The sequence below is a fragment of the Sarcophilus harrisii genome, chromosome 2 (genome assembly GCF_902635505.1).
Source record: "Sarcophilus harrisii chromosome 2, mSarHar1.11, whole genome shotgun sequence".
Lineage (NCBI taxonomy): Eukaryota > Metazoa > Chordata > Mammalia > Dasyuromorphia > Dasyuridae > Sarcophilus > Sarcophilus harrisii.
In genome coordinates, this window is record NC_045427.1 from 517,979,808 (window position 1) to 518,003,096 (window position 23,289).

The 23,289-nt window shown below is 34.4% G+C and overlaps 1 protein-coding gene across 3 annotated transcripts in view; it reads right to left on the reverse strand.

Annotated features, from left to right (window-relative positions):
- The window catches only part of IQCH (IQ motif containing H), a 289,727-nt gene that overhangs the window by 121,247 nt on the left and 145,191 nt on the right, over positions 1–23,289 (reverse strand). For all 3 annotated transcript variants that reach the window (XM_031955329.1, XM_031955330.1, XM_031955331.1), the window contains 3 exons: positions 12,950–13,501; positions 12,222–12,288; positions 70–153 (listed from right to left, as the gene is read on the reverse strand). In XM_031955329.1, coding sequence (XP_031811189.1) covers positions 70–153; positions 12,222–12,288; positions 12,950–13,501 — 703 coding nt within the window. The remainder of the gene's footprint in view (positions 1–69; positions 154–12,221; positions 12,289–12,949; positions 13,502–23,289) is intronic.

Consider the following 23,289-nt stretch of genomic DNA (forward strand, 5'->3'; position numbering starts at 1 on the left):
TATACATTCACTAATTCATCCAAATGAACATTTTAGAAAACTGTATTCAAGTGAAAAAATTTAGTATACCTAGTATATCACACAGTCTTCCCAGCTGCAAATTTTGTTGCACATGGAAATCAACAGCATTTTCCCGTACATATTTGGTATATCCTAAAAAAAATCACAAAGAAAGTGTCAAAATCTGGGAAGAGGTAGTTGTCAAAGCATTTGCAAAAATTGCAAAAAATCCATTGAGTCACAAGACAAATCACAATACGTTTCCAGGAATGTTATTTGATTTTCTGTGACACATCTTATAGAAATGATACAATCTTAAGAATGAGGTTCATGCTCTTTGGAAAATTAAACATTATTTCGAAATATGTATCAAGCTGCTGATTCTGGAAATAGGAAGGTTCAGCATTTCCGGGGGAGGGTGTCTTTGTTTCTTAAATAATAGCAGTAAAGCTGCCAGTATTCAGGTCATAACAGAAAATTTCTGATGCTTAAATCTGAATGTTTATAATAGGATGTGTATGCACCAACTGAGATATCAAACACTGGATCACTGGGCTTTGAAAAATATTTATCTCCTGTATCAGGGCATTTTGAAAACCCTTCCCAGATTCATTCTGAACTGACAACCAGATTTCAGATAAACCTTTTGCTGTCAAGTATGTGGATTTACTAATACCAAGTACTAAAGAAATATGCTTCTGGACTTAGCTAAAGGAACTCTCAACCTTTGAAAAGCTAAAAGGTGAAAACAGCTACTTTGTCAGGACTAAGGAAAACCCCATTGAGAATACATTTGCTTTAATTTTTCAGTTCTTTCATCTGGTTCTGTTGAAAATAATACAGGAGGAAAAAGCCTGTAGGTCACAATGGTCCAACCTTCTACCAATGCCATCGAAAATGACAGCAATATTTTCTTCTAGTTTTTAGGTGATTCAAAGACCATGAATCAAAAAGCTAACTTAAAAGGCAAAAATATATCTGTAGGCTGGACTACTTCTGTTTGTAAGTTATTCAACATTTGTGGGCATAACTTTTTTTTTTAATTCAAAAGCTTTTCACATTTAGAAGAGACGCTTCAATGCCTCCTTGTGGTTACTGAGTCCAAACACATGTCTCAAATTAAAATACTCCAGATTAAATGACTTTATGTTACTAAATCTTCAAGGTGTTTCTAAGATTGTGTTTTTCTTAAATATAAGGATACTTATGATTCCACTTTTAGGTTTTTTCAGATAAAACTGACTGTGATCATTGCACTGGTTCTTTGCACTGGTTTCAGTGTTTAAGCACCAGATAGAATTTTGAAATGAAGTGATTTATAATTTGTTGCTTTAATCTTTGCTTCTATGCCTACACGTTTAAGAAATGAAAATGGCAACAGAGAGTAAAAAGAACAGACAGAATGGTTCATGAAAATATTTTCACTTCTTAAAGTGGAAATCCACTTGACTTGTAAAATTGGAAATGTTAAAAAGAAAACTATTAACGAACTCCCAATTCTACCACTAGAAATGTTTGAATTTTGGTAATTAGTTGGATGCTTCTCTAGACTGATCTCACAGAATCACAGAAATTGAGATTTGGAATGGAACTCTGAGGCCAGCTGGTCCAACCTACACACTAAAAGAGTTCTCTTTGTAACATACCCAAAGAGCTGCTGATCAACCTCTGAAGATTTCAAAAGTAGAGGAGCCCATCTCCTCTCAAGAGAGCCCATTCCACTTTCAGACAATTCTTAATTAGTAGAAAATGTTTCCTGACAAGATGCCTACATTTTGATTTCTCCAATTTCCACCCATTGCTCCTGGTTCAACCTCCTGGGGCCAATTAGCACGAGTCTGATTTCTCTTCCACAAAAAATCCTTCAAATATTTGAATTCAGCTTTTATGACTCTTCTCCAGGTTAAACATATCCAGTTGTTTTGACCAATACCTCCTCTCTCATAACTTGAGGTCCTTTGCTATTCTGATTAACCTCGTCTCTTCTTGATGTTCTCCAGTTTACTTACTGATGTTCAAAAAGAGGTTTAGAGTGTTGGATAAGCCACATGGCACAATGAAAAGAACACCAACTCTGGAGCCAAAAGACCTGGGTTTATTCATTCCTACCTTTGACATTTACTACTGTCCAAACTGAAGCAAATCACTTCCCCTTCCCCTGGACCTCAGTTTCTTATCTAAAATGAAGAGAATTAATCAAATGGCTTTTGGGTTCTCTTCCAATTCTAGACACTATGACTATTGATAAGGCAAGACTATGTGTGTGGTAGGTGCAAGGAGAGGAGATGCCTAAAGAACCAAGAATGGGTGGTCACATCCCACATAACTGTCGATAATAAAGAAATAAAAACATTAGTTTTTCTTTCCAAATAAAAAAAGTCTCAGAATATGTCTGAAAGCATTCTCCAAATGCAACTCTTTTAAAAATAAAGATGAAATCAAATTTCTTGCTGTCTTGGAGAGGGGGAAAGGGAGAGAGGGAAGAAGAAAAAATTGGAACTCAGAATCTTATAAAATTAATTTTGAAAACGGTCTTTACATGTAATAGGAAAAATAAAATTCTATTTACATTTCTTAAAAAGAAAAAATAAAGATAAAACATATTAAAAGAGATCTCATTAAAGATATCTAATTTACAAAATAAAAGATGGCTGATCACTCTGCTGTCAAGCCTACATTTTATGATCGAATAAGTCTATTTGGATTATGTAATTGGTGGTTGGTTTTTCCAAGAGACTGAATGCTAACCATGATAGTGGCTTTAGGACACCGGTAGTATCGTGTCTACACTATTTTATTCTATCTGTGACAAACCCTATCATTTATTTGTCAATTCCCAATAAACCCCTGGTTTACACTGACTTGATGATGTTTGTGCCTTCCCTGATGGGCCTTTGGTCCATCCCACCACCACCCCCCCGACCCCGTATGCATTAGGCTGGCCAGCGCAGACAGGCCCGGAGTACTCCGCCCAGCCTAAGTCCAGAGCTTGCCAGGCCGGTCTCTTCATCTTGCCCGCGGCCCTCCTTGCAGATGCCCGCACTGGAATAGCCATCTGGGGAGTCTGAACTCTGTAGCAATAGCTACACCACCAATCCCGAGGGCAGCTCACCTGAATGCGGCCCTCACAAGCCGTGAGGTGGAATTCTGGGTTCAGGTCATGAAGACCTGCGTTCAGATCGGCCCTCAGACGCCCACCAGCCGTGGGACCAGCATGAGTCACTGACCCTCTGTTTGCCTCAGTTTCCTCATCTGTAAAATGAGGTTAATAACAATAGCACTTCCAAGGGTTGTTGAGGGGGCCAAATATAATAAAAACTACAAAAGGCTTAGCAAAGTGCCGGGCACACAGAGCACTAGAGAAATGTTAGCTGCTATTGTAATGAGGATTATTAGTGGTTAAGATCCTGATAACGGCTCCTCAGAGACTTAAGGCAGTTTTCCTGTTAGTAGATGCTGGTGTCAAGATTTGAAACCAGGTGTTCTGGATCCCCCAGTCTGATAGTTCTGTTGCTAGTTTAATGCCCCACATGCATTGCATCAGTTTGTTCTGGTTGCCCTCTCCGAAGTTTTTTCTTTCTCCTTTTTTTGGAGGGGGAGAGAGGAGAGAGGAGTGGAGCTGAAAAGACCTGGGGAGAAGGCAGGAAGCAGTGCTGTGCACCTGAGGCCTTTAATAAATATCTGCTGACCGGAATTAATTTTCAGAGGGGTGTGTGTGTGTGTGTGTGTGTGTGTGTGTGTGTGTGTGTCTGTCTGTCTGTGAGTGAGTGTGTGTGTTTATTTAAGTATCATTAAGTATTAGACTGGTATTTTATTTAAGTAAAAGGAATAGGTCTGTGGGGCAATGGATAGAAAGTCAAGTCCCATGTCAGAAAGATCTAAATTCATCTCCATTCTGATACCTACTAGCTGTGTGACCCTGGGCAAGTCAATTAATATCTATTTGCCTCAGTTTCCTCATCAGTGAAGTGGGTATAATAATAGCACCTACTTCCCAGGGTATTTGTGAGGATCAAATGAAATAATAAAGGGCCTGGCACTTAGGAAGTATTGTATGTATTAGCTTTGATACAATATCCTCATCTGTAAATGAGGATAATAGCACCTACCTATAATAATAATAATTTATACAATATTATTATAGTATATGATAAACAATACTTATTAATAATTATGTTAAATATTACTATATTATAAATATAATAATTATTATAGGTACTGGTACCCACCTATTACAGCACTTACCTGTAATAAAAATTTATATAACATTACATTATAGAATATATTATTCTATTTTAGAATATTAAAATATTACTATATTATAATATATTATTGTATATAATATCAAAATAAAAATAAATATATCAATTTATATAATATCACTATATTATATATATCTATTGACAAAAAATTATTATATTATTGAATGTAATCAAGTATAATATGCAATGTAAACAACATTAAATATATTATGTTAATATTTTAATCTTATATTTTACTATTATATTAATAAATAATAATAATATATTATTATAGGTAACTGCTATTATTATTATTATTAAGTGTGAAGGCTATCCTATAATCTAGGCTTCTAGAAAGTAAGACCTATTTCTTTGTAGATATATCTGCATTATGTCCATCATAATATGGCTTACAAATTATATAATGATTAAATAATAGATAAGAGGAGTTATAATGACTTTAGTATATTAAATATTTGTTTTAGGGGGCACATATCAACATTATTCTCTCTCAGAAACAGCACATGAAGTAGACAAGACTATTACCATTAAAAAATATCTTAGAAAGTCATCATCTGGTATGACTCCCTCATTTTACTGATAAGGAAACTGAGCTCCAGAAAAACTGATTTATGTAAAACTCACACACTAAAGAACTGAAGAAATTAGAACCAGAACTCAGGTGTTCTGATATCTAATCTGTTCTTCTTCCAATATGCCAAAGTGTGTCAAAATGGACAAAAACAATCCAAGAAGCTAGGTATATAAACTATTCCAGACCTCATAATACCAGTTTTGACCTACACAGAGCATAAGGGGACTCAGTCAACACAGTATCTATTTTTGTTTCTCCCAATAAAAAAGATTTTTAAAATAGTTTCTGTTAGAAACTTAATAATAATCAGCAAAGATAAAACATAATATACAAATAAGTAGTAAAATCTTATCTAAAACTCTTAACATTTAACTAAATGAATGATTAACAAACAAGAAATGCTTTTGATCCAAGGGAAGATTTAGCAGTTCAAGAAGATTTTTTGATCCCCAAAGACTTCAATACATTTGGTGAAAAACTGTTGTCTGAAAAATAGTCTCTGCTTATGGGCTGTTATAAATCTGTTTGTTTGAGGCAAAATATTTGGCATGGCCAATAAACTGGATACTGTGATCACTCTTGCCAGTCTAAGTGTCCTAATCAATGGAGATTAAAACAAGAATTTTAAAGTTCCTACAAGTCCAAAGTCAAGTGAACATTGATCTTCCTTCATTTTCATAGAAACAAATGAGAAAAAATTAAAGAGATATCATTTGTATTTACATGCACTTAATGTCTAATTTGTTGGGGCAAGAGGTAGAAAAAAAAGGGAGGGGGCTTAAATACAAAATGAGAAGAGAAAAAACAAAACGTCATACCCCATAGAACATGAGAGGATTCAACTTAAAACAATAAATTTCCATTTCAAGAAAACTTATATAATAAATACTACATATTATTTTCAAAGCTGCCTAGCTTAGCTTTCTTGTCGGTTTTCTTTTGTTCTCTGCTGTGTACTTTTCACATTTTTTTTTCTCTTTGCCTCTCCAAAGGCAGATACAATTAAGCACGGATATGTATATATACATACATATATATAGATCTCTAATAAACATACATATATTATATATGTATACAGATAGATATGGTTATATACACGCACACACACTCATATACATATATGCATATATACACACACACACATACACACACACACACACATATATATATATATATATAAAAGATTTTACTATATTTCCACCAATTATCTGTTTCTTAACGGTGGATAGCATCTTCCTTCATAGGTCCAAATTTTTCCATGTTTTTCTAAATCAAATGGTTCATCATTTCCTGTATCACAGCAATATTCCAACCCATCTTATCTGAGAGATTATCTATGAAAGTTTTTTCCCCAGTTTTTTGCATTTCTTCTATTCTTGACTACATAGATTTTGTTTATAAAATAAAATTTTAATTTAAAGTAATTGGAATGATCTTTTTTATACTTCAAAATGCTCTCCCTTATAATATAGTTTAAGGGCTAATATTGCTGACTACTTCCTTTACATCTCTTTTTCCTGGTTTCTTTGAAGTTCCTGGCCCTTTGCTCTTCCAAATGCAGTTTATTATTATTTGTTCTAATTCAGTAAAATAGTTTTTAACAATTTAATTGGTATGACATTGAATAACCAGATTAGTTAGGTAAATTTTGTTTATTTCACCTACCCAAGAACAATAAATATTACTTTAATTATTTAGATCTGAGTTTATTTTATAAAAAGTGTTGTATTTTTATATTCATATAGTTCCTAGGTCCGTTTTGGCAAGTATAAATTTAGGTATTTTATACTGCCTAAGTATTTTAAATGGTCTAAAGCAATACTGAATAATATTGCTGACTCATAGTGTAGTTTCTCTATTTTTTGCTTTTGAGTAAATCTATTTTAACTTTTGTCTGAGATCATTATTACTATCTCTGCTTTTTAAACATAAATTCTATTACTGCCTTTTATTTTATTTTTGTGTGTCTCTCATCTTTATAATGTTTCCTGAAAGCAACATATTATTGAATTCAAATTTTTAAACTACTATTCATTTCTGGGTTTTTTTTGTGTGTGTGTGTGTGTGTGTGTGTGTGTGTGTGTGTGTAAATTCACCCCATTTACATTCTAAGCTACAATTACTTGTGTATTTCCCTTCTTCCTATTTTTTCTCAGTATCCTTCCCACCCTATTTATGCTATTTCTTTTCACAACTGCTTTATTTCTACTTATCTTGTTTTCCTATTCCTTAACCTACCCATCCCTCTAAAAGTCCCTTCATCCTCTTCCTCTACACTATGCCTTTGCTGCTTATTTCTTTCTAAATGTAGAAGACCTTATATCTATGGAGGTATATACACACGTACATACATACACACACACACACACACGCACATATATATATATATATATATATATATATATATATGTATATAGATGCATGTACATATTTTTCCATCTTTAACCCATTCCTGTTGAGAGTAAGTTTCTAGCTTCTTCTATATCACTTTTTTTCTTTTATGTCTCTTTTGTATGAGATAATTATACCTTTTTTAATCTGTCCATAAACAATTTCATTTTTTTTTGAAATCATCCCATCTACTCAGCTCAGCCCAAGCCTTTCTTTCAAACTACACAAATAATGACAATCATAAGATTACTGATAATATTTTCACATATATGAAGTTAACAATTTGGCCTTAGTTGAATCTCTTATTAGTCTTTAATCTTTACATTTCTCCTGGATATTATATGTTGAATTTCTCCTTAAGTTCTGAGGGTTTTGTCACAAAAACCTGAAAATCTTTCAGTTGTTAAATGCTCTTTTTTTTCCATTCAGGATTATACTTAACTTAGCTGGGTAAGTTACCCTTGGTCATAGCCCCAGCTCTTTCACTCTAAGACATATAGTGCTCCAAGACCTACTGTCCTTCAATGTAGTACTTGCCTTTATATCCCTTTTAATCATGTGTTTTTTCAATTGATGCTAAAATTGAGACTAAATATAGAGAACCAAATAAAATTTTTTTTCATCAATTTCTACTACCCCAAACCAAATCAGATCTTAAAGGGTGAGGCGAATTGAGAGGGGAGACAAATAATTGGAGGTTTAATTGGCTGATCGCTGCCTAACGTACCTAGTAACAACATTAGAGCCATATAATTGGCACATCTATTTTAATGCTGATACATTAAAGAATGCCACAGAATGTAAATGCAGCACAAAGGCTGAATCCAAAGAAAGGAACACGGAGGTTAAAGGGAGATGTAGGAGGAACCAGGCCAACCATAGTGGAAGAGTTAGTTAAGGTGATGACAGCATGACTATTTACTCTAAAGATCTCTTGTTTTCCAACTAGAACACTCACTCCCCTGTGGCAGTCTTGCTTATTTGACTACTTAAAATAGAATCCAGTATAATCTGTGTACCATAGCAGGTTTCTTTATACTGATTATTACCGGAAAAAAATTATAAGATACCTATACTATCATAATTATGGGAAAATTACTTTAAAAACCTATAATGTTAAATCAGGAGATCTTTCTTTAACATTCGAAAAAAGTCATTCTCTCACCTCTTCAGAGGATTTCAAGGCCAGTTTATTTAACCTAATAGGCATCAGTGCCCCACCTACATCTTAACCCAATAAGACTGAAGGGAAAAAAAAAGAACCTTACTTGAAATACTCTAACAGGCAAATCAATTCTACTTTCTAGAAATGTCGCTGTTCATTTCATTAGTGTTGGTAATAATCATAGATGCACTAACAAACCAAAAAAAAAAATCCTTAGTTTAAAATATAATGCAGGAACCATTCAAAAGAAAAAGTCCTACTATATGTTAAAATATTTATAGTGACATTTTTTGTGATAGCAAAGAATTGGAAACAACATAGATAACCATTGACCGGAAAATGACTAAGCAAATTATAATATATGAATATAATAGAATATGCCTTCATTAAAAGGCATAACATGAGATAACTACAGAGATGCATAGAAATATTTACATGAACTGATGCAAAATGAAGTCAGCAGAGCCAAGAAAACTTGATAAACAATGACTCTATCAATGTAAATGAAGGGACTAACCACATGCAAAAAATCAAAAAGTGAATGTTTGCAAAATTATAAAGAATGTGCATAATTCAAACAAAAAGATACAAAAGGACACTCCTAATCCATCTCTTTGTGAAAGTGGGGAATCCACAGGTATTATACATTGCACATGTTTTTAGACTTCTTCAATTCATGAACCAATCGTGCTATTTTTTTTTCTCTCTTTTTCTTTTTTGGGGATTTAAAAAGTTTTATTGTTATATGGAATGGCTCTTAGAAAGAAGGAAAGGTAACCTGGGGAAAACTCTAATGATATGAAAACTAAAAAAACCAATAAAATGTGTTAAAAATTAAATAATATAAATTGTGGGGATATCATGAAAAGATGACCATCCTTTTCAAGATCTGATACCATTTTTATACATGCAGTTATCTGTGTGTGTGCAAAGATGCATGAGCAAACAGCCAATTGCCTACATCTGCAACAGAGTTTACAATATCAGTTATTTGCTCTTCATTTTGAGGATTCAAATAAGTCACTGAAGCACCAATTAGCCAACTGCAGGGGGAATTATTGCTGGGTTTAGCTCTAAAAGATGATTAATTGTAAAAAGAATTTTGCAAACTAAAAAGAAGTGATAGAGAAGGATGTGATTTACTAAGTGCCTTCTTAAACTTTCTTTTCTGGGGTCCGGGAATGGGGATGCAAGCAAAGAGAGAAATCTGATCTTAATAATCTCAATCTTGGAAATGAAAATACGGTATTAAGTAGGTGTGTGTGTGTGTGTGTGTGTGTGTGTGTGTGTGTGTACGTAGCAATATGTTTGTAAGGCCGGACCATTTAACTCTCACTTCCATTCTCTTGAATTGAGCAGGTAAGTCCCTTGGACACTCAACAAAAGGAGTCATGGTGTGGATGGCTAAAATCTATTCAGGGTATTCCTAAAGGGAAATTGTACATAAGGTTAAAAAAATGAATAATCATAAAAGTATAGATCATGGTTGCCATGTTATTTAATATAATTTAGTGTGCTCAAATTATTTTATAAAACTCAAATCAAAGGTTATTGAATGAGGATTATTTGATCAAAGGCCAGTTTAGGCTCTGAGTGAAAATAGGTAATTAGGCTTTCTAAAAAATGCTCAATTAAGAAAAAAAGAGCTTGTTTTGATCTCTTAGATAAATGTGTAATTAGCAGCTTTTCCTTTAAAATGGATTTCATGTTTTCCACAGACCAAAATGACCTTCAAAATTATTATGCATTTATATAAATGGGAAATGTGTTATCTAGGAGAAAATTGGTTTTAAAACCAAATCCAAACTATTAAGCAAACACATTTTAAATTTCCAGATATCTTCCCTTTTAAAATTCCATGAGAAGACAGATTAGATAGATCACTGATCATTGTCCACCAAGTTTTGGCTTCCTAGCTGAGTTGGGGGAGGTCAGAGTAGGAGAGAGGGATCACTAAGAACTCATTTCTTTTCTGTCACATCCCACTGCATAGTAAACCAGATACATCTAGCTAAAAATGAGGAGCATCAAATTCTGAGTGTGTTGTTATACTGGCCTATTCCCATTTTATTTTCTCCACTTCTGACCTCCTAAACAGCAGGAAGAGAAGTACTTTCTGTTCCTAACTTTGAATGAAATGAAGATAACAATAGCAAAAAAATCTTAGCCATGATGTCAGGTCAAGTCTTAGTTTGCCAAATTTTGAGGATTTCCAGGACTGCAATTAGTCACAGAAGCACAAAAGACATTTGCACCTTATTCTAAGGGCTCATGTCAGTTAATTGTGCCTGCAATGAGCCACTCTGGATGCAATCAATTACAAGGGCAATTTCTGTGTGAACTAATTTGGTGTGCAAACGCAGGCCCACCAAAATAGAGACCTGAGAGAAACCTGGCTCATATTCACATCTATCATATTTTACTAAACCATCTTATGTCTATATCCTCAGAAGGAAGTCATTTCAGACTTCAGCTACAGATTAAAAAGTCACAGATTATATGAGGATCTGTGGGACTCAGATATGTCTTTGATTTTTATACAGATCTAAACACATTACAGCAGATCATTTCTCTATTGAACAGCAGTTCCTTTATAGACACAAGGAAATATTTCCTTAACTAACATGAGATTATAGATTCAGATGAAGTATGGGGATACTGACCTAATATTTAATCGCTAATATTTAGGATTTTGTCCTTAATTTTAAGATGTTCTTAAATTTTATTTTACAATGGACATTTCAACACTATTTACTTTTCAAACAAAATTTTCTTTTATACTAACTTCCCCCCCTTTTTTTTTTTTTGCTCCTCACTTACATCATTTGAAAGTCTTCTTATTTTTTTTAAACAACATAACTATTTTAAAATGTCAAGCTTGAGTTCTGCCATCATAACTTGTCTAATAAATTAATCTCTACATAAAGCCCCAAGACACAAATAAGGGGCAATTTGTAAACTCATTTTTTTGCAATATTGCTACTTCAAAACCCGACCAAGTCAGCTTCTGAAATTTGAACTCACCAAGGAAAATTAATGTGCTAGGCAAGTGTAAAAAAAATAAATCAAACCCCAAACATTTTGACAGCAGCTCATATTTTAGAAGAATCATCAGTGCAATTCTGAAATTCCCAAGAAAGCATATTCTGTCATTTTGGTACACCTATTTTACCCCTGTGTTGCAGGCAACAGCTTTTAAGTTCCCCAATTCATAAATGTAATTAAATAATTACATTAGTGCTAATTAACATGAAACTGCAGATTATTTAAGCGCAAAAAACACTATTCAACTTCTTAATTATTCTTGTTCACACAGCATTTCCTTTTGCTCAGGCGCCCTAGGTGCAAATAAAGCATCCCATCTGCTCGTAATTAGAACTAAATAATTTCAGAGAATGTAGCTTATCATTTTGACTGCACATTTGATTAAAAACAGTGTACAAGCAATATCCTGGCTTATTGGCGGAACAGCAGCCACACGCACAGGCCCATGTTCTTCTATCATTAAAGAAGATCGAAAACATTATCTGTTATTTCAGGGGGGAAAAAATACAACTTTTTAGTTCATTTCATACAGATGAAAGCGAATTACAGCAAATCACCTCTCCACTGAATAGCAGCCCCCACATAATGACTTTATTTGCTTAATCCCCAAATTAAACGCCGTTTCAAGCGAGGGCCCTGTGTTATTACTCTCATCATGTCGAGAACATTTTCCTGCCGAGACCAATTTGAATAAAACAAGGGGCCTTCCTTGAACTCAATCAAGGAGCCATAATGTGGTGGGTAATAGAGGTTGCTGATAGATTTGCAGGCAAAAGTGTTATACCTAATGATGGGATATGGATAATAGTCCTCCTGGAGGTCCTGATGCGATTCCAGTTGGCTGCCAGATGCTAAAAATCAAGAAGAGCATTGATCAGTGACAGGAAGCTGTAGTGGATTCATCTAGTCAAACTTCAGCTGTTTTTTCCACTGTACAGTTAAGCCAGGCATAAATTATATTAATTGATTTAATTACATACTTAAAACATCTTCCCCAATTAATTTAATTAGGTGGCTACATGATGCTACTGGCAGGGGAAGATTAGAGGCAGCTCACTTAATTAACAGAATATGAATGAAAAAAAAGAGAAAGCAAACATAAATGAAATTGTGAGCACTAATTAAAAGGCTGTCTACAAACTTAAATACTTTCTGACAAAGTGGTGACAGCAATGTAGACAAGAGAAGGATTTTTTTTCCCTAGCAAATTAAAGTGCCAGAAGGTATATATAGGGAGAAAAGGTAATGCAGTTAAAAACATTGATTTTCTGACAGACCTATCCCTGGTCAAAGTGAACAGACTTTTTCTATAGAAAAATTGCAAGAGATTTTGTAGCTGCAAAAGCATTAAATTGTTGATGAGGATTAAAATATGAGGCTTGAACAAATGGATGGTTAAAACAAGGGAAGAGGAAGGCGAGCGGAAGAGAAACAGACACACTTATTGCGATCGCTCAAGCAAGAGATGTTTAGAGAAGGAAGTCTGCCATAACAGCTGGCAGCCTCATGCACCTTGGCTCGCTTGTGGAAATTCTCCAGGTGTCTTTCTCGTACTTCCTTCAGGATCTTTTTTATTCGGGCCTTATGACCATGCAGAAGCCAGTTGATGGCAATCACACCTGAAGCCCATTTCTGCTCTCGGAAAAGAGAATATGTTTTTTTGGCCATATAGCATCGCCATGTTGCTTGGATCTTGATAATAGCTTCCTCTATTCCCCCTTGCCCTTGGTACCTCCGGCCTGGCTGATTAATTAATTTGAGGATATAAGTTGGATTCTCTAATGCTGACAGGAGGTCTAATTTAGTAGGCCTACTGTTAAGTTCAAAGTCAGGAAGAAGTGCTATCAAATTTTTCCCTTTTATCTTGACTTCAGGTATTGCATAGTCCTTGAGAAATTTCTCTATGTGTTCCAAGAGAGAAAAGATATTTCCCCAAGATAAACAAAAATGTTCTTTGAAGGCTAAGAAATCTTCAGCCTCTGGATCTATTACGCCATTGTAAATAAAAAAATCATAATCCATAGGTGATTTCTGAAGTGGCTGAGGTGATATCAACGTGGGAGGCTAGGGAAAAAAAAAGAAAGAGAACATTAAAACAGATTTAGAGTAATTGTAATCTCATCTAAATGAGTGGTCAAGATGCACTAGCACATTATCATTTACCACTCAGCTGTGAGAAGATATGGATCTGAAATGAATTCCTAGTATTGATTTAACATATATATGTCATAATGACAAAGTCTGGTTAGTATATATCATAAAACTCATTACAAGAAGAGGACCTAAGGGTTCACTCAAGGCGATTAACATTTTTATAGAAGAGTGCTAATTGCTCAGGGGAACTATATGAGATCAGATCATATATAAAATAAAGTGTTTGGATAACTTTGATATGGTCAGCTGACCCCATAAGCTCAATGATTTAGCAGACCTGGTTTTACAACAGTGTTAACATTGCTTTCTCATTCATAACATGTCTACCAATCCTGGAAAAAAAAAAAAGGTGAAACTTTTTTCTATAGAGACACCACAGTCACTTTAAATGTATTGATCAAGATCCTCCAGGCTTTTCTGAATCTCCAGAAGAAGTAAGTCCTATTTCTTCTATGAAATTTAAATCGACAGATTTAATTCTCATTTCCCTATCAATTTCTCTTAATATCAGGCGGTGATTTTTACAGGGGAACAATTTTTTGCATGTTATTATTTCTGCAGTTTCCACATTTCATGTTTCTTTCATTCTTCATAACCTGGGGGTGAAGCCTGGCACATTTATATCAAAATATTTTTAGTGCTGAAATTCAGTGCTGAATGTGTGTGTGTAAGAGAGATGGAGCTGATGAGAGCCTGGAATGATCCTCTCTGAGCTCTTTGAGCTCCCACCAAGCACTTCCCTCACACAGCATTGAATATCATTCCTTCACACACATCCCTTATGAATATGTACCAGGCTAGATCCCTGGGTTGAGGCTTACATTCAGTTTTGAGCCTTCCCAGGTTGCATCCCTGCACTCTCAAAAGAAGGAAGCATTGTTTGGATGGCAAGGGCATGATTCAGTGATATCTGAAGGAAATGAAATGTTAATGAATCAACTAGTAAAGTTTCAACAAAGTTTTATTGTTAGTGATCACCAACAATAAAATGATAGAAGTTATACCGTCCTCTATCACACGGTAGAAGTTATTTTTTCTTGAGCCAGGCAATCAACAAGACAAGGTTTTGCTTTCCATTTGTCAGATTTCCATAAGTCAGATTTCTGTTAACAGTTCTCATTTTTTACCTTGCTTAGGAAATCAATGAACATGCCATTGCTGCTGATAGCATATCTGTCCCCATGATGTTAACATTTTTCAGATAAGGAACCTTTTTTTTAGTCTATTAAATTCTAAGGTTAAATTACCCTCTGCATTTCAAGGATATGCCATAAAGTTCCAAATGCACAATGCATTCAATATTTTTGTTAAATGTATACTGTGATAGAGACTGCTATATAATATTTTCTTTTTTCTTCAAAGTTCAATAATAAGTAAACTTCACAAATAAAAAGCTTATCAAAGAGAATAATCTAATACAGATATTTACTCTACCCACAAAATACTAGCCAAAAGATATATTTGTATGCATATATGATATATATATATATCCTTTAAACTCCTCTTAATCATAAAGTTTTTTTTTCTAGTTCTATATAGTAGGAGTATGATAATATGGAAAAAGTGCTAGAATTAGAAAAAAGAGATGGGTGTTCAAAACATGACATTGATACTTATTAACTTGGAAACCATAAGCAAATCACTTTATCTCTCTGAAACTCAGTTCTTTCATCTGTAAGATGGGAATGATAATACTTGAAACACCCACTTTAAGGGATTACTATTGGAGAAGTGACACTTAACTCTTAGCAAAGTGCCTGCCACATACATAGTAGGTGCTTCACAAATACTTATTGATTGCCTGACTTTACAAACCTTAAGGCATTATATATAAATACTGTATTCTTATGGAAGCTTCACTTAAATGTGAACTATCACTAAGTTTAGGGGCTATAAATCATTTAAGAGAGGCATTCTAAAAGAAGTTAGCACAGGGATAGTTCATTTATAGTTGTTTCAAATAGTGAGATTGATAGAAAACTCTTCATAAAAAGATAGTTAACCTTACTGATCCACCAGGACGTCAAGAGATTTCAAACTGTCTGGCAGGTTGAGAAAAATTCATTTATCTCACATCAATAAGAGTTACAGAAGCAATTCTTTCTTTAGCCAACATAGACATTGGCAGGAGAGGCTTTAGCTCCCAGGAGAAGGCAAGTGGCATGCATTCTGATGGAAAAGCCTGTGGCTATACTCAGCTTTGCTTCCAAGAACTGATGTCAATAAAGATGGAGGTGAGAATGCGGGGAAGAAAAACAATACTTCATCACAGGAAACCAGATACTCAAAATGATCACAGATGGATATAGTATAGAATTGGCCGGTTTCCCCGTCTAAATGTTTGATCTGAATCACAAAATCCTTGAACCTCTCCAAGGCAAGAGCCTACAGATTAGGAAATTGGAGAAACTAGGGTACTGTACTGAGAAATTTTGCTGAATATATTCAATGTTTCTTATCATGCCGGAGATTCGTGCAGAGTGAAGACAGCATTCAATCTATCAAAATGGAATAGGCCCAAAAACCTGACATTCTGAAATGAGAGAAATCTACTAGGGCTTCGTGGAGATGGTGCATCCTCAGGGAATTGACTGGGCACTTCTACACACCGTTTAATGTTTCTTGATCTTATGGATACTTACACACCTCCTTTTTTGACTGCCAGGAAAAAATAGCCTCAAGGGGTTTTACAAAAATTAACAGTTGCTGTTTTAGAACAAAGGGGCTATACCTGAGCTTCTTCTTGGATGATGCTCCAGGAAAGACATGTTCTCAAAGGAAACAAACTCTTGGCCACTAGCAAGACCACTCAGGCACTGGAGAACTATGAGTTTCGAGTCAGCTAAAGCATAACTATAGTACATCTGTCACAGAGAATGTCACACTCGGGAGCACTTTAGACTTAGAGCAAGGAAAAACATTCCTCTCAAGAGAAAGGCTTCCAAATTAAAGCAGTGCATCAGCACTGCGAGATCCATTGGGCAGGTAAAGACAAAAACGCTTTTCAGACAGCTAGGAATAAGAGTCCTGATTAAAGGTCACACTGTGTTTGAGGTTCTAGGTACAACTCTTTAATTCTTTCCATGCAATTTGTCACCATGAATGTGAGCTGTTACTACTCATCATCTTCTGTTGCCTCTTTATATTGGTACAGAGAATGCTTTCAGATAGGAATAGGGTGCTACTGACCTAGCAGTAACTAGTAAAATATTAACTTGTTTTTTCTGGGTTGGTAATAGTTTTAAATTGAGCCATGCACCTTCCTTCCTTGGTCACTCTTACACTGAAGCATATACATTTGTGAGATGCTTGGTTGGGGTTACGCGTGCCTTCTGTGGTCACTGAAGTGGAGTTCACTCTGTGTGAAACTAATTGGCCCACACAGATCTTAAAATATGACCTTGGCCTTATTAGCGTGGGCCTTTAGCCAAATGAGTTAACCGGTCCTTGTACACTCTCCTTTGTTTCTAAAATGCAATCAATGTCCAAGAAACTTACCAGACTCAAACAAAATCCAGAATGGGGTAAAAAATAACCAAGTAACTTAGCAGCGTAACAACAACAACTTGGGGAAACCACACTCATTTTAGTGCTTAAAAGAGCCATGATTTCATTAGTGTGTATTCCCTCTATTAATGCAGAACACACCCTCTCTGTGGTCTTAGAAGATAGCCTTTGGGAACTGCTATGGCTGAAAAATTCATTGCCTCAAGGGTGAGTCTCTCTGAATTTAGATGGCTGACCCTTGGATAATAGCTATATTGGATAATAGATATTATTGAGCATTTATTTAGTAGAAGGACCTACCAAAGCTTGTTCTCTTCTAGCATAGCCTTAAAGAACCCAGGACTACTTCCACATCATGATGATTTTTCATCATAAAAGATTTAATCAACAATTCAAGTCAAAAAACACTTATTAAAAACTATGTACTGTACTAAATGTTGGGGATACAAAAAAAGGGGGGGGCTAGCTAGCTAGCGCAGTGGATAGAGCACCAGCCCTGAAGTCAGGAGGACCTGAGTTCAGTCTGAACTTTCTTTCTTTCTTTTCAATCTGAAAGAAAGAAAAAAAAGTTCTTTTCAGAAAGTTCTTTCTTTTCAGAAAAAAAGAAAAAAAGGCAAAAAATTTGTCCCTGTGCTGAAGGGGGAAAATATGCAAACAGCTCTGAATAAACATGATAAATTGGAAAGGGTAGGTACTAAAATCAAGGTAGATGAGGCATTGACACTGTATATTAATAGAAACTACAAATAAGTAGTTGGAAGTTTAGATTAAAATAGAGAATTTTTTTTTAAAATTAAAGATCGCTATTTGACCTCAATGTAACTTTTCTTAAGTAATTCTCCAACATATTAAAAAGGTATCCAATGTTGTAGGGTTTTTTTGGAGAAAAAAAAAGCATATATTAGTGCCAAAGACTGCTAGTATTTACATAAATATTCAGAAAGAATGAATTACTTGTTGGGCAGTGTTGAACAGGGTGGTATTGCAAGATAACATCTAGTTACAAAATTTTAGAACTGGAAAGTACCTGAAAGACTATCTAGTTCAAAGTTTCTAAATCTGGCATCCATGAATAGGGTTCCTGATAGATTTGGCGGGGGAGTTTGAGAATTCAAATGGGGGGAATCACATCTTTATTTTTACTAACTTATAATTGAAATTTTGTGTTACATTCCAATTTTTAAAATAAATTTTTGTGAAGAGATCAATCCATAAGCTTTACCAGACCACCAAAGTGTTCAAGGCAAAAGAAGTTTAAAAACTGCAGATATAGTCTGACCCCCTTATTTTATAGATAAGGAAATGAGATGATGTGACCTGTCCAAAGTCATAAAGTTAGGGAAGAGCTAACACTGGAATCAATTTTTTCTGGGGATAAATATTCCTTTTATACTATTCTAACTCACAAACATGTCTAGAAATATACCTCAGAAACCTTTTCCTACTGTAAATTCACTTAAGTCCCTGAGGTCACATGTTGAAAATTCCCTCCACCTTTGCTTCTTCTCTCTCTGAACCACTTTTGCCAGACTTTTATTTAAGGAAGGCATTAACTAGGCCAGCCAAGTCTCAGTCCTCTCTAGGCCACACTCCAAGCTCACTCCATCATTTCTTCTCCATTCCCTATTTTATAGAATTGTAATGGTACCCTTTTCCTGACTATCAAATTTCTACTCATATTTACTTTATCTTTTGCATTTACTTCTGTGAAGGTGTTAATGGAAGAAATACTGCATAATGGAAAGATCTACCATAGAATTAGAATCAAGGAAATCTAAATTCTAGTTCTAGAGTTACTAAAGTTATATGATCCTGAAGCAAACTGTCACCTCTTTGGTACTTTGTGTCCTCACTGGAGGGGATTGATTTATATGTAACTTTCAGGTATAATTGTTTTGCCCTTTGAAGGAGCTTTGAAATTTGAAATATAGCTTCCCCAAAATGGTAATGCTTCAAACTCCAAAGGTAGACATTTCCAAAGATAATATTTCAGGTTCTGAACCAGATTTGTGGAGAGATTTGTTTGTATGGCCTTTCAGATACCTGCCATTTTAAAAAAGTTTTTTTTATTTTCAGAACATATGCACAGATAGTTTTCAACATTCACCTTTGCAAAACTTGGTGCTCCAAATTTTTTTCTCTCTCATTTCCTCTACCATATCCTCTAGATGGCAAGTAATTCAATATATCATAAACATGTACAATTCTTCTATACATATTTCTACAATTCTCATGCTGCACAAGAAAAATCAGATCAAAAAGGGAAAAAATGAGAAAGAAAACAAAAAACAAGCAAACAACAAAAAAGTGAAAATACTATGTTGTGATCTACACTCAGTTCCCATAGTCCTCTCTCTGGGTGCAGATGGCTCTCTCCATCACAAGATCATTAGAATTGGCCTGAATCACCTTGCTATTGAAAAGAGCCACATCCATCAGGATTGATCATCGTATAGTCTTCTTGTTGCCCTGTATAATGACCTTCTGATTCTGCTCATTTAACTTTGCATCAGTTCATGTAAGTCTCTCTAATCCTCTCTGAAATCATCCTGTTGGTTATTTCTTACAGAACAATAAAACATTCATATACCATAATTTATTCAGCCAATCTCCAACTGATGGGCATCCATTCAATTTCTAGTTCTTGCCACTACAAAAAGAACTGGTACAAACATTTTTGTACATGTGAGTTCTTTGTCCTTTTTTATGATCTCTTTGGATACAGGCCCAGTAGAGACACTCATATAATGAAATGACTATTTTCTGCCTTAAAGGACAATTTCCCAAAGCTGTTGATTCTTCTGGAATTCTGGGAGCTAAGTATGAAAAAAATAGGCTTTGAAGTCACATGATCCAGAGAGTTATACTATTAATAATAGTAAATTTTTCAGTGGAGACAAAATATGTAGCCAAGTTGAGTAGAAATATAAGAAAGAATTCTAGAGATGATTTGAAAAATGACTTTTAACTACCTCAGAGGCCACACAAGTGGACTCCCATTCCTATAATTGTTTGCATAAGATTATTATTGCTCAAATAGAAACAATATTCATCTAAAATCCAATGGGTTTTGTTGTTGTTCAGTTGTGTCTAACTTTTTGTAGTCCCATGGACCATAGCACATCAATACCATCCTTGATAAAGATACTGTAGTGATTTGTCATTTCCTTCAACATATTAAGGAATAAATTTGCCCAGGGTCACACAGGTAGTGTCTGAGATAGTATCTGAACTCAGGACTTCCTAACTCTAGGCCCAGTACTTTACCTACTAAACCACCTAGCTGCCTCTGATAGGCTTTACTTTCAATCAAATGTGATTTTTTTTTCCTAGAGAGAATTCTCAGATTGCCAAGGCATTGCTTTCAACTTTTCTGTGATACTTCTATTTCTTTTCTTTTTTTTTTTTATTTAATAGCCTTTTATTTACAGGATATATGCATGGGTAACTTTACAGCATTAACAATTGCCAAACTTCTTGTTCCAATTTTTTACCTCTTACTCCCCCACCCCCTCCCCTAGATGGCAGGATGACCAGTAGATGTTAAATATATTAAAATATAAATTAGATACACAATAAGTATACATGACCAAACCGTTATTTTGCTGTACAAAAAGAATCAGACTCTGAAATATTGTACAATTAGCTTGTGAAGGAAATCAAAAATGAAGGTGGGCATAAATATAGGGATTGGGAATTCAATGTAATGGTTTTTAGTCATCTCCCAGAGTTCTTTTTCTGGGCATAGCTGGTTCAGTTCATTACTGCTCCATTGGAAATGATTTGGTTGATCTCGTTGCTGAGGATGGCCTGGTCCATCAGAACTGGTCATCATATAGTATTGTTGTTGAGATACTTCTATTTCTAAGAGAAAATGACCCCACTAAGGACTACTTGGGTTATTTGGAAAGATGGAGATTGATGGGTTGATTCTGTTGGGCATATGTAAAAAAAATTCCAATAGGATAGAATAATGGGAAGTCTGTCTCAATTTTCCCAAGAAAAATGAATTTGGTGGTGACAAGATACCATTTCAATGAGCACCAAATAAAAAGGATTTTTTAGATGTTTTATGCATAGAATCAAGGATTTTAGAGTTGGAAAGGGCATTATAGGTCATCTAATCCAATAATCACATTTTAAGGATAAGAAAGTTGAAGCCAAATAAGTGAAATGACTTGTCCAAGATGCAGTAGTAGAGTTTGTATTTAAAGACAGGTTTTACCATAAATCCAATAGTTTCTCTTCTACCTTAATGCAAGTAACTAAAGTAAAGCTATCATGTTATTGGTTACAATTCATTAGGAAGAGATTTGAATACACTATGCCAGTTTATTACATAAATGACTAAGAATAGCTTTAGGAACCCTTAAATTTCATGCTTATATTTTCTTGGGCCAGGTTTTTATAGGAATCATAGAGATTACCTAATTCAACCTGTTCAAATTACAGATGAGGAAATAATAACAGATATTGAATGACTTGTCCAGGATTACACAGCTAGTAAGGGTTTAAGATTAGATTTGAACTCAGATTTTCTGATTCTATGCCTGGTACTCATTTCACTATGGCACCTAATGTCTAATAGACCCAGACCCAGAAAAGCAAAGTAATCCAAGTTCTCTCTCTCTCATCCCAAGCACAAAGTATACTCAAATATATAGTTTGGGGGTTTTCGTGCACTAGTTGAAATTTTGACCCTTTAAATATAGGAATGTATATTCTATTTAACCCCACACTCTTCTAAAAATGATTTTCAATTAAGTTAGATACAAGGAACTGGACAAAAATAGCAGAAGGTGAAGTTGCTATAACATATGGAGAGTCAGAATGACCTATTACTCACAGAAAATACATATTGGTATCTCACAGATGAATTCTATGCAGATTACCCCTGGAAAACTATCACTAAAGGAATAACTTCATGTAACCTCTCCAAAACATGAATTTTTATATTGAAATTCGTGACAGGAGGATCTTACACAGGAGGATCACTGCACTCAATACACTTCTGCACATGAAGAGTTTAATTTTGTCCTCTAAGGACATAATTAATATAGGTGATCACATGCTATAATAAATGGGTACTCACTTCATAATTTAAAAAGATCTCAATGAATAGTAAAAAAAATTGCCAATTAATTTTGTTGTAAATTTAAAATGTTTTACATCATAACAACACATATTTTATCATTTTACAATCCAATATCTTAGGAAGTACAATTGTTATCATCATAATTATACACATTTAATGGAAATTGAAACTCAGAGATAGCCTTTATCCTGGTGATAACTTGCTGTAATCTCTTTGCTACTTTTTTATTTAAAATGTTTGTACCAATATTTATTAGGGAAACTAATCTTGCTTTCTCTTGTTTTGACCCTTTCTGGTTTAGGTATCAGTATCATATCTGAGTCATAAAAGGAATTTGATAGGACTCTTTTCCCCCTGTTTTCCCAAATAGTTTGCATAGCATTGACATTACTTGTTTTTAAATATTTGGTAGGATTCACATGTAAATACAGCTGGCCCTGGAGATTTTTTCTTAGGGAGTTAATAGCGCTTTCAATTTCTTTTTCTAAAATGGGATTATTTCAGTAACTTACTTCCTCCTCTGTTAATCTGGGCAATCTATGCTTTTGTAACTATTAAAAATGGCATACAGTTGGACAAAATAGCTTCTAATTATTGTTCTAATTTCTTCTTCATTGGTGGAAAGTCCCGTTTCATTTTTAATACTAAAACTTTGATTTTCTTCTTTTCTTTTTCTAATCAAACTAACTAAAGGTTTAACTATTTTGTTGCTTTTTTCATAAAACCAACTTAGTTTTGTTTATTCAATAGTTTTCTTGATTTTAATTTTGTTAATCTCCCCTTTTATCTTCAGAATGTCAAATTTGGTATTTAATTGGGTGGGGGGTAATTTGTTCTTTTTTTAGCTTTTTAAGTTGCATGTCCCAATTCATTGATCTTCTCTGTGTCTATTTTATGCAAGTAAGCATCTAGAGATATAAAACTTCCCTTAAGAATTGCTTTGGCTGCATCCCATAAATTTCAGCATGTCGTCTCCTTGTTATCATTCTCTTGAATGAAATTATCGATTGTTTCTATGATTTTACCTACTCATTCTTTAGGATTCGATTATTTCGTTTCCAATTAATTTTTGGTCTATTTTCCTTGGCCCTTTATT